Source organism: Euprymna scolopes, chromosome 46 (assembly GCF_053919585.1).
Source record: "Euprymna scolopes isolate OS-2025 chromosome 46, ASM5391958v1, whole genome shotgun sequence".
In the NCBI taxonomy this organism is placed as follows: Eukaryota; Metazoa; Mollusca; class Cephalopoda; order Sepiida; family Sepiolidae; genus Euprymna; species Euprymna scolopes.
The window spans coordinates 131,067,778-131,079,949 of NC_136527.1; the positions used below are offsets into that span (position 1 = coordinate 131,067,778).

A 12,172-nucleotide genomic window follows, 5' to 3' on the forward strand; every position below is an offset into this window, starting at 1 on the left:
TTCTAATAGTATTTTGACACAGTTTATATTATTAAATTTCTTTGATGAAAAGATTAATTTTCTAGAATCGTTTTTCGTAATTTTTGGATGTGTTCAGTACTGCGACATGAAAATTCAGTAGATATCATTGGTTTCGCTTGAAATTCAATATTTCAATTTATTGCATAATAAAATAACAAAAAACGAAGTGAAATTTGAAAGGACAAAGGGAGGTAATTCATGTTTTCCTTCAAATTTTTAAATCTAAAATTGACGTTAGAAAATAGAAATTTGATTAAAAATACGTCGAGAGAGGAGGGAGGGAGGAGACGGAGTGCGTGAGACAGAGCGACATACAGAGAGAGGGGGACAGAGGAAGTAAGATAGACAATACACACAATAACCCTTATCCCCGAGTCGCTTCTGACCTCCATGTAAGCAAAAAAAAAAAAAAAAAATTTGACCATCGATGTGGAACGGTTAACATTTTTCCGGGAAAAATCAAACAGATCGCAATCGACGTTACAACCTTTTTTACCTTTTATGGAGTGTGTGTTACGTAGCTGCCTTTTCATTGGTTGATTTAAACTTGTTTGGTTTGAAGAGTGAAGGTGGGCGTGCTTTTCCGGTTGGTTTACATGCGCGCACGCACGCACGCACACACAGAGTAATACTTTGTGTTTGTGTGTATTGGTGTGTTTATGCGAGTATGTGTGTGTTTATGCGAGTGTGTGTGTGTGTGTGCTGAGTTAAACTTGTTTAGTTTGAAGAGTGAATGTGTGCATGTTTAAGTATTTGTGTGTGTGTGTTTATGCGAATGTGTGCTTCGTTTGTAAAAAGTTATAAAAAAATAATAAATAATTATATTTTAAATATATATATATATATATATATATATATATATATATATATATATATATACACATATATATGTGTGTATCGGATTTGTATCGTTAAGTTAGCAATTTGGTTTTCTTTTTTCAGTCCCGAAATTCCTATCAAGATGGAAAAAGCTATAACCAAAGACATTGAAAATCAGGTGAGAATTGTCTATTTTGATGGTATTATTTCTTTTTTTATTTTTGTTATATCTTATTATAAATTTTCATACTGTTTGTCTGTCTGTGTGACACGGTTTTTCTCCGCCTACAGGCAACCCACCCAGGTAAGTTAGGTACCGAAATGAAGCCACATTTTTAGTGCGTTCTCAATCTCTGTACCTATCTATATATATCTGTGGTCCTGGATATGACCTTACACTATATCCAGTGGTTAGGCCCCAGCTTGCAGGCTTTGGGGAGTGTGGAGCCACCCTTTAATTGCTATTTGCTCCCAGGTCCACTCTGACCCCTACTATTTTTTAATGTGTTTATAACAAAATCCCACTCCCAACCTTATTTTTAATTGTGCTAAGGGATCTCATATTTAAAGAGATATCCTCTCACTCTAGTTTTCCTTATGCTAAGGGATCATACATCCCCCACCATATTTTTCAATGTGCTAAGGGACGTTAACTTTAAAGTGACAATACTCTACTTTTTTTTCATTGTGGTAAGGGATCTTCCATTTAAAGTTATTTCTCCCTATCCTATTTTGCATTGTGCTAAGGGATCTTATATGTAATGTGACTTCCCCACCAAACCTATTTTTCAATGTGCTAAGGGATCTTACATTTAAAGTGACATCTCCCCACCCAATATTTTAATTTGAAAAGTGATCTCACATTTAAAGAAAAATCCCACATTCGACCTTATTTATCATTGTGCTAAGGGATCTTACTTTTAAAGTAACATGCCCTACTTTTTTTTTCATTTTGCTAAGGGATCTCACCTATAAAGTGACATACCTCTACTTTTTTATTGTGCTAAGAGATCTTACATTCAAAGTAACTTCCCCTATCCTATTTTTCATTGTGCTAAGGGATCATACATCAAGTGACATCCCTTCCACTCTATTTTTCAATGTGCTAAGGGATCTTACATTTAAAGTGACATTTTGCTGTATTTTTTTTTTTGTATGGTTGCAGAACTCAAATGTACATATATTAAAGCCTAAAACTGCACCGTTTGTTCATTTTCACCAGGATTTGACATGAATTTGAATTTAAAATTTCATTTATTTACAGTTTACGATTGAAAAACCTTTGGTCAAACCTAGATTTGAAGAAGGGCCAGAGAGGCTGATTAAAATGAACCAGACTCCTCCCGAGAATTCATCTGAAAGACTCTCTCCTGCTAGCCGACTGGTTCTTTCTCCCGAGCCGCAGCTAGTAGACGTTCAGCCCGATACAAAACTTCAGTCTGGGAATCCATTAGCCAAGAATGCTGGTCCTGGTCCAGTTCAGGAAAAAGACTCGGATGTTTTGCTGATGACCCCGAGCGATTTCCGGGTCTCAAAGGAGGCGACTGATGCTAATCTGCGGTTGGAAGTGCTCGAGACAAACAAGTTGTTATTGAATTACAAAACCCAACGAGAGAAATTAGCGTAAGTACATTGCATGTTTCAATTTAAACAAGGTGGCGGCAATTTCTTCACTTGCTAACGCGATTAAATTTTTTTTTTAATAATTCAGTAATATTTAGGTAATTTCGACTGCATAATTTGGAAGCTAACATTGTAATTTATTAGAATTGACAAAAAAAATCAATTAAAACCATTATTTTTTTTTTTATCTGAAAACTCCATTTATCGACTACAAAATCTCGTCCTAATAGTGCAGAAGCAGCAAATATTAAAATTGAAGCTAACATTTATTGTTATATATTTTTACAAATTAAGATCACTGAAAGAATACCTGAATATGTTGCAGTCATGGGAAACGAAAGATCCAGATATAGCGTCTATTGATGCTGAACTCTCACAGGTAAGGCAACGTTTCATAACATTTGGATTCTTCAGACTACTATTCATGTCTAAAATGGTTCCTCCCCAGTAAATTTAAAACAACAGAACCTTCTCTATTTTCATCATAATCGCTCTGACTCCCATCACGTCCCAATTTAAATCAATGGCCCTCGTCTTGGGAAGCTTCATGATTGACAAGTTCTTGTTGAGCCGTCCACATCAATAATCAAACTTCTACCCAAATACCATTAACCATTACTGCACTAACATCTTACATTCATTAACCCTTATCTTTGAGTGGACTTCGGACTTTGACTAAAATGGGGGGGGGATTTTGCCTCTTGCGTGTATATCTCATCCTGTGTGTCTCTTTGTATTTGTGAATGCAATTGCGATGCATATATATGCGATAAAGTTCACCATTTTTTTCTTTGTCGCTTGCAGCTGTACAAGATAACAAATCGAAGGCTTCCTTTAATTAATTAACGCTTGGCTTATTCTTCTATTTCTTGACAGTTCCGCATCTTGCTTTACTTCTATGCATCTTAGTGAAATCTCAACCGTGTCTGCTCTGTTCAAAATCGGAAACCAGACTGACTTGCATGCGAGAGAAAAGATATCCCCCTCTCTTTCTTTCATGCTCTTTCTTTCTTTCTTTCTTTCCACGTTTTCTTTCACACGAATCTGAATGACCCCAGCTACGGGCCCCCTTGCAAAACTTTAAAAACAAAAAAAAAACACTTGATTAGCTACAACCACTATATATGAATCCTCCTCACTCTCTATCTGCTGGCCTTCAAATCCAATGTAAACAAGTTCTTGTTGAGCCGTCCCCATAAATAATAAAAATTCTATCCAATTTATACCATTAACTATTACTGCACTAACACCTTACATACATTAACCCTTATCCTCGGGTGGTCTTCAGGCCTTGACTCACAAGTAGAATAAAATAATGGGGAGGGGGAGAATTTTGTCTCTTATGTGTATATCTCATTGTGTGGCTTATTCTTCTATTTCTTGGTAGTTCCACATGTTTCTTTAGTTCTATGAATCTTAGTGAAATCTCAACCATGTCTACTCCATTCAAAATCGGAAACCAGACTGACTTGCATGTGAGAGAAATATATATCTTCGTCTCTTTCTGTCATGGTCTCCCTTTCTTTCTTTCCATGTTTTCTTTCACACGAATCTGAATGAACCCAGCTACGAGCCATATATAACAAAGTTGTATTATCTTTTTAAATAAATAGAAGAAAAGCGTTTCAATACGAATATAATTACACACACAAAAAAAAAAGAATTTATAGGAGTGTAGATATTATGGATTTCGTTTTTCGGACTCATTTCCTCATCTTCGGTGTTTTTTTCACTACGCTTCGGCCGTATTATCCTTCAGCCTTCTTCAGGTGTATCTCAAACTCGCGAACTTTTATTTGAATTTCGAACCCAACCCTTTATTGTTACGGGGGTACCATGTTCTCGGTCCATTCAGGCCGTCCCTGCTGCTACCGCTTAATGCTGTTGCTGCTGCTGCTGCGTCTATCCCTGTCACTGCCATTGTGTTGTCACTGCCACTGCTTTCGCTCAGGATTGGACTCAGCACGTTGGAGACTTGCAATGTCTGTTCCAACGTCTTAGTCGCCTCGGCCATGAGTCACTAGGACGATGATGTATCAATTTTTGGCACATGGCCAAGGCGACTCAGACATTGGAACAGACATTGCAAGTCTCCACCTAACAACTTAATAGGTTACTTATGAAGTTTACGAACCGAAGATGGAGAACTTTATTTAGAAAGCCATTCTTAACATTTGGAGGGACTGATTTGTTAGAACTGTTCTAGACTTTCATCTAACAATTCTATAAATAACTGTTACCAAAGGCAAGATATTTTTGCTCATATCTATATATCTATAAACGTGAACATTCCCCTACGCAATAACTCTGTCAATTTTCAGTCTACAGACGCGAAATTTGATATATAGGGTACTGAAATTTGGGAAAATCTTTGTAATCCGTTTTCGGACAGAAATTTGGCTGTTAAGGGGTCAAAGTTCAACGATTTGACCTTTGAGAACTCTACCAAACTCCTCCGACAATTTTGGGTCTAAACAATTGAAATTTTAGATATAGTTTCCTTGGACATGGATTTAACTTAATAACTTGATTTGAGCCCAAAACAAATGTTCAGGGGTCATAATGGGGTTCAAAGTTTTTTTAAAAATTGACCGTTGCGATCTCTACCAAATTACTCAGACAATGTTTTGATCTAAACATTTGAAATTTTACATAAAGGGTATTCAGAGATAGGGCAAGCTTTTTAATCGGTTTGGATCAAAAATTTTTAGTTACCAATATATAAATTTATGTATGTATGTTTGCATGTCTGCCTAAAACTTTCGACAGAGGTGACGGATTTTTAACAGATCAGTATCGTTTTGAAGTTCAACCTTTCAGACGACAAATATAAAAAAAATGGCTAAAGATGTTAATAACTTCATCTTCAACTGGACACTTTTCTACAGGGGGGGGTGTCGCTTTTTTTCGCCAATATTTTCAAAAGTCATCCTTTCCTTTCGATTGTCTAGCTTTAATTTAAACATGTCACTTCTGGTTTGGCGGTGGGCGTTACAGCAAAGACGTCAGGTTTTTTTCCTGTTCTTTTCCTCCTTTGGGGTACGTGTTCAAACCTGTCTTCCTACTACCACTTTTTTTTTTTTTGCTCAACAAACACATCCAAACACCCGGGCAACGCCGGGCTGAAATGCTAGTCTACAATAAAATGATTGAATTTTTTGTTTATCTTCTCTTCCCTACAGACCGAGCAAGACATTGCCATCCTGAAGAAGTCCTTACACGAGCAGAAACAGCAGCTAAAAGGCAGAGTGGAGAAACTGACGCAGAATTCTTTGCAGCCGTGATTCTTGCGCATTTCCTGTTAATAAAATCATTTTCTAAATGTATTTTTTGTTTTATTTTGTTGACTCATTTACCCGAATGATAGGCACACACTAAACAGTGAAGCACGGGTTACACAATCACTAACCCCTCTTCTCCTGAGTCAACACGACTTGATTCCAGTGGCAAAGAGAAGTCCAGGTTGACTGAAAACAATAAACATCCTGAAGAAGTCCTTACACGAGCAGAAACAGCAGCTAAAAGAAACTTAAGCAGAATTCTTTGCACCCGTAATTCTTGCGCATTTACCGTTAATAAAATTATTTTCTTAAAATTTTTTTTTTGTCAACTCATTTGTCCGAATGCTGAGCAAAAGAAATAAAACGTACACATTGCCATGTTATAAGGTAATCAACTAGCATCTATGTAATGTTCACAACTTCCACTCGTTCGAACACTCTAGATTGTCATTGTACTCTCCCAAATTCGTAGTTAATTAGTTCTTAATTTCTTCCATTTCCGTGGCAATTGTTTGGTGGCCCTGAGGTAGAGGCTTGGCAAATTGAGCAAAAAAAAATAAATAAATAAATACATAAAATAAAATAACGGCTTCCATGTCCAAGGAACCTATATCTAAAATTTCAAGTGTTTAGACTCAAAATTGCCGGAGGAGTTTGGTAGAGTTCTCAATGGTATAACTTTGACCCCTTAACAGACAAATTTCTGGAGTATTCAAACGAGCGGAATTCGTTAACATTACAGACACACAGACAGACATACAGATAAGTTCATTTTTAAAGATATATAGATTATTTAATTATATATATATATATATTTAGAAGAGTAACTTATCTTTGGTATCTTTTGGTAACATTTACATATTATATATTTGTTTTGTATTTTTTTTTTTTTTTTCAAATTTTACGCTTTGTTGTCTTAACTCGGAAGGATTAACCTTAGAATTTCCACAGGTCTCATTAGTTAAAACGAATTATTTCGCAGTTCAAAGTGAAATCTGACTGACACAGGGTTTGCCATTTCCGGTTGTCGCCGCCGACAACGCTCTTATATTTACAATCGAAAGCGTCGCCAGGTTCGTTCGTCGCTGTGTCTGTGTGTGTAGGAGTGGGGGCAAAGTTGTAACATTCAATACATAAAATCAACAGCTTTAATTTCTATGAATCGTCATATCGGTGCGAAGTCGAGTGTCGGCGTTCTTGTCTCGTTGAAGGAGAAGTAAGTTTTTTTAACACAGTTGAGTTGGAAATGGATTTCTGCACGTGCATGGCTGGACGATAAGAATAACAATACAAATGACAACAATAATTATTATCTTCAAGTCTCTTCTTAAAGGGGCATTCGGCTACGAAGTTACAACTAGCTAATCGACACTCGACACTGTCAATGAGTTATGCGAAACAGACGGACTGTTCCGCTGTATCAAAGTTATTAAGTGTGGTTAGACTGAAACTCATCAAAGCCAGTAATCTAAGTTTCAACTAGCTAATAGACATTCGGCACTTTCAATGAGTTATGCGATCACCGCCACTTGTCCCAAAACGGACTGTTCCGCTGTATCACAGTTATTAAGGGTGGTTAGAGTGTAACACATCAGAGCCAGTAACCTAACTTACAACTAGCTAGTCAACATTCGACACTGTCATTGAGTTATGCGATACACTGCTAATTGTCCAGAGACGGACTGTTCTACTGTATCACAGTTGTAAAGGGTGGTTAGACTAAAACTCATAAGAGCCAGTAATCTAATTTACAACTAGCTTATCGACAGTAGACACTTTCACTGAGTTTACGTTGTCTTTGTGTGTGTGTGTGTGTGTGTGTGTGTGCTTCGTTAACATTCGGACTGTCCATTTTAAAATCGTTCGGGTATGCTGAAAACGAATATCACAAGGAAAATTAGCACAGACAAATAGTTTTCGAGATACTAATGCGTGTATTTTGAAATGTAAATCCCTGGCGACCATGTTTGAACAGGCGGCATATGAAAGGGGCCAACACTAAGTTTGTTCAGGTATGCTGAAAACGAATATCGCAAGGAAAATTAGCATAGTCTGACTATAGATTCACCATCAAAGTATTGAAATGTTTTTATTTTATTTTACAAAGGAATCACTGCCTATCAAGGCCCAGAGACCACTCGAGGGGTTAAAGAGTGTACAGTAGTCAATGGGACAATATCATAGTAATCGTTAGAAGTGTAAATTTGGTAATTCAGATTACTTAAGATGAACGGCTTATCAAGAACTTGTTTACATTCGACTTGAAGACGACGAATAAAAACTATACAGCTGAAAGAACTCGCGAAAAATATCATTTTAACGATGCCTTTCAACTCGTAAACTGCTTGTTTACATTTGTGTACATTTTTCGAAGATAATAAAAAGTGTAAAAAAAAAGCAAACCTTTAGAATCCTAAAAAGATCTCCCGGGAGCATTTTTGCAACATGAAAAATATACAAACCAAAATAAAGAGAGGAGGCAACCCTGCTCAAAAATATGGTTTATTACATCGCCTAAAAAAAGAAGAAGAATCGGGGGCTCCGTGGGGAAGTAAATTGTTTTCTTTTTTCTAACTTGGTTTTAAAAAGTTTTTATTGCTAACATTTATTTTCATGAACTCTAACCACACCTCACAACCCTAATCCGGCCGGTCGGGGAAAAAAGTTTTTATTTTTTTAAATTTTGGTGAATACGACAACACACATACGCACGCATGTACACACATACACACACACACACACGCACGCACACATAAGCATATCACTTGTCACCAAGCTAAAGAAGAGAGAGAGAGTGGGGGAAGGAGAGAAAGGATCGTACGTGCCGGGGTCAAACAGAAGTTAAATGAAATCGATTATAAATCGCTCGACAAAGTTGTGTCTGAACTTTTTATTCTATGAAACTTAAGATTAATAAAACGAAATAATCGTGACCCGTGTAAATTCCACGGCGAATATTTCGCATTCAAGAGAACAAAACGAAAAAGTAGTGAACAAATAAATATATAAGAAAATGAATGTTACCAAAGGCAAGATAAGTTACTCTTCTACCTACCTAGATCACATTTTTGTTGTTTTAACTTATTTTAAAACGTTTATTTAACACAGACAAAAGTAGCGCACGGTTTTAAGTTAGAACAATAAAGAAGTGTCTGACATGTTACACACATCTTGTGAGACTCGATAATCGCTCCAAACTCGAAAATTAAGCAAAATACTGGTAGGAACACATCCAATACATGTCAGCAAACGTTCGAACATGTTTTCTTTTTCACATTAGCGAAACACTTATCAGAGAAAAAGCGAAAATGAGAAGCAAACACAAATGAAGAAGTCGGTTTTTATCGTTGAGCACAAAAACAACAAAAAAAAGAGTATCTAATCTAATAGGCCCCGTGCGTGCTATAGGTCAATCCCCAACGTCTGTCCCATCGCCTCAGTGTTGCATCCCTGTTTACAAGTACTTTAATGGGATGTGCTCTGATGAACCCATAGCACTTATACCAGTGCCCGGAAAACTTGCCCCTTATGCTGAAAACGAATATCGCAAGGAAAATTAGCACAGACAGACGAATAGTTTTCGAGATATTAATGCGTGTATTTGGAAATGTAAATCACTGGCGACCATGTTTGAGCAGGCGGTGTATGAAAGGGGCCAACTCTCAGTTTGTTCATGTATGCTGAAAACGAATATCGCAAGGAAAATTAGCAGAGACAAATAGTTTTGGAGCTAGTTTTATTAATGCGTGTATTTTGAAATGTAAATCACTGGCGACCCTGTTTGAACAGTTTAACCAGGCGGTGTATGAAAGGGGCCAACCCTCAGTTTGTTCAGGTATGCTGAAAACGAATATCGCAAGGAAAATTAGCAGAGACAAATAGTTTTTGAGCTAGTTTTATTATTACGTGTATTTTTAAATATAAATCACTGGCGACCATGTTTGAACAGGCGGCATATGAGGGGGGCCAACCCTCAGTTTGTTCAGGTATGCTGAAAACGAATATCGTAAGGAAATTAGCAGAGACAAATAGTGTTGGAGCTAGTTTTATTAATGCGTGCATTTTGAAATGAAAAGGAAAACTAGCACATCAAAGTATTGAAATATCTTTTGTTTTACAAAGGGATCACTACTTATCAAGGCCCAGAGACCACTCGAGGGTTTAAAGAGTGTGCAGTAGTCAATGGGACAATATCATAGTAATCGTTAGAAGTATAAATTTTGTAAATTGGATTCCTTAAGAGGAACGGCTTATCAAGAACTTGTTTACATTGGACTTGAAGAGGACGAAATAAAAATATAAAATGAAAAGAACTCGCTACAAATATTTTAACGATGCCTTTCAACTCGTAAACTGATTGTTTACATTTGTGTACATTTTTCGAAGATAATAAAAAGTGTAAAAAAAAAGTAAACGTTTAGAATCCTAAAAAAATCTCCCGGAAGCATTTTTGCAACATAAAAAATATACAAACCAAAATAAAGAGAGGAGGAAACCTACTCAAAAATATGGTTTATTACATCGCCTAAAAAAAAGAAGAATCGGGGCCTCCAATAATACGATAATTTGGTGGGGAAGCAAATTGTGTTCATTTTTCTAACTTAGTTTTAAAAAGTTTTTATTGCTAACATTTATTTTCATGAACTCTAACCACACCTCACAACCCTAATCCGGCCGGTCGGGAAAAAGTTTTTATTTTTTTAAATTTTGTTGAAACCGACGAAATGAATTTCAATTTAAACTTCGTTTGACGTTGGCACGTCGCACGCACGCACGCACACACACGCACGCACACACACACGCACACACACACACACACACACACACACACACACACACACACACGCACGCACACATAAGCATTCGCTTGTCAGCAAGCTAAAGAAAAGAGAAAGTGGGTGAAGGAGAGAAAGGGTCGTGTTCTCTGCACTGCACGTGCCGGGGTCAAACGTAAGTTTTAAAAAATGGCTCGACAAAGTTGTGTCTGAACTTTTAATTCTATGAAACTTAAGATTAATAAAACGAAATAATCGTGACCCGTGGAAATTCTACAGCGAATATTTCGCATTCAATAAGAACAAAACGAAAAAGTAGTGAACAAATAAATATATGAGAAAATGTTGTTTTAACTTATTTTAAAACGTTTATTTAACACAAACAAAAGTAGCGCACAGTTTTAAGTTAGAACAATAAATAAGTGTCTGATATTTTACAGTCATCTTGTGACACTCGACAATCGCTCCAAACTCGAAAATTAAGCAAAATACTGGTAGCAAAGCAACACATCCAATAAATGTCAGCAAACGTTCGAACATGTTTTCTTTTTCACATTAGCGAAACTCTTATTAGAGCAAAAGTTAAAATGAGAAGCAAACACAAATGAAGAAGTCGGTTTTTATCGTTGAGCACAAAAACAAAAACAAAAAGAGTATCTAATCTAATAGGCCCCGTGCGTGCTATAGGCCAATCTCCAAAGTCTGTCCCATCGCCTCAGTGTTGCATCCCTGTTTACAAGTACTTTAATGAGATGTGCTCTGATGAATCCATAGCACTTATACCAGTGCCCGGAAAACTTGTCCCGGGAAAACTCGTCTCCGGAAAAACCGTACCCGGAAAACTCGTACTGTTCAGTTTGTTCAGGTATGCTGAAAACGAATATCGCAAGGTAAATTAGCAGAGAAAAATAGTTTTGGAGCTAGTTTTATTAATGCGTGTATTGTGAAATGTAAATCACTGGCGACCATGTTTGAACAGGCGGCATATGAAAGGGGCCAACCCTCAGTTTGTTCAGGTATGCTGAAAACGAATATCGCAAAGAAAATTGACAGAGAAAGACAGACTACTAGTTTTTGAGCTAGTTTTATTATTACGTGTATTTTTAAATATAAATCACTGGCGACCATGTTTGAACAGGCGGCATATGAAAGAGGCCAACCCTCAGTTTGTTCAGGTATGCTGAAAACGAATATCGCAAGGAAAATTGGCAGAGACAGACAGACAGACTACTAGTTTTGGAGCTAGTTTTATTAATGCGTGTATTTTGAAATGTAAATCCCTGGCGAGCATGTTTGAACAGGCGGCATATGAAAGGGGCCAACCCTCAGTTTGTTCAGGTATGCTGAATACGAATATCGCAAGGAAAATTAGCACAGACAGAAAGACTACTAGTTTTCGAGCTAGTTTTATTAATGCGTGTATTTTGAAATGTAAATCACTGGCGACCATGTTTGAACAGGCGGCATATGAAAGGGGCCAAGCCTCTGTTTGTTTAGGTATGCTGAAAACGAATATCGCAAGGAAAATTAGCAGAGAAAGACAAATAGTTTTCGAGATATTATTGTTTGTATTTTTAAATATAAATGCATAAACACACACATACACACACACTTTCATAAACACACACACTCGCATAAACATACACATACACA

At 36.8% G+C, this 12,172-nt stretch overlaps 1 protein-coding gene across 1 annotated transcript; it reads left to right on the plus strand.

Moving 5' to 3' along the window:
- Positions 1 to 957: 957 nt before the first annotated feature.
- On the plus strand, positions 958 to 5,789 carry LOC145270921 (uncharacterized). Its single transcript, XM_080126469.1, has 4 exons — positions 958 to 1,018; positions 2,105 to 2,463; positions 2,758 to 2,842; positions 5,646 to 5,789. The coding sequence occupies exons 1-4, from the start codon at positions 983 to 985 to the stop codon at positions 5,745 to 5,747; spliced, it is 582 nt and encodes a 193-aa protein (XP_079982595.1). The 5' UTR covers positions 958 to 982; the 3' UTR covers positions 5,748 to 5,789.
- The last annotated feature ends 6,383 nt before the right edge of the window (positions 5,790 to 12,172 follow it).

Coding starts and splice junctions, on each gene's coding strand:
- LOC145270921 (XM_080126469.1), top strand. CDS start 983: ATGGAAAAAGCTATAACCAAAGACATTGAAAATCAG. Junction 2,464..2,757: donor ACCCAACGAGAGAAATTAGC/GTAAGTACATTG, acceptor TTACAAATTAAG/ATCACTGAAAGAATACCTGA. Junction 2,843..5,645: donor TTGATGCTGAACTCTCACAG/GTAAGGCAACGT, acceptor TCTTCCCTACAG/ACCGAGCAAGACATTGCCAT.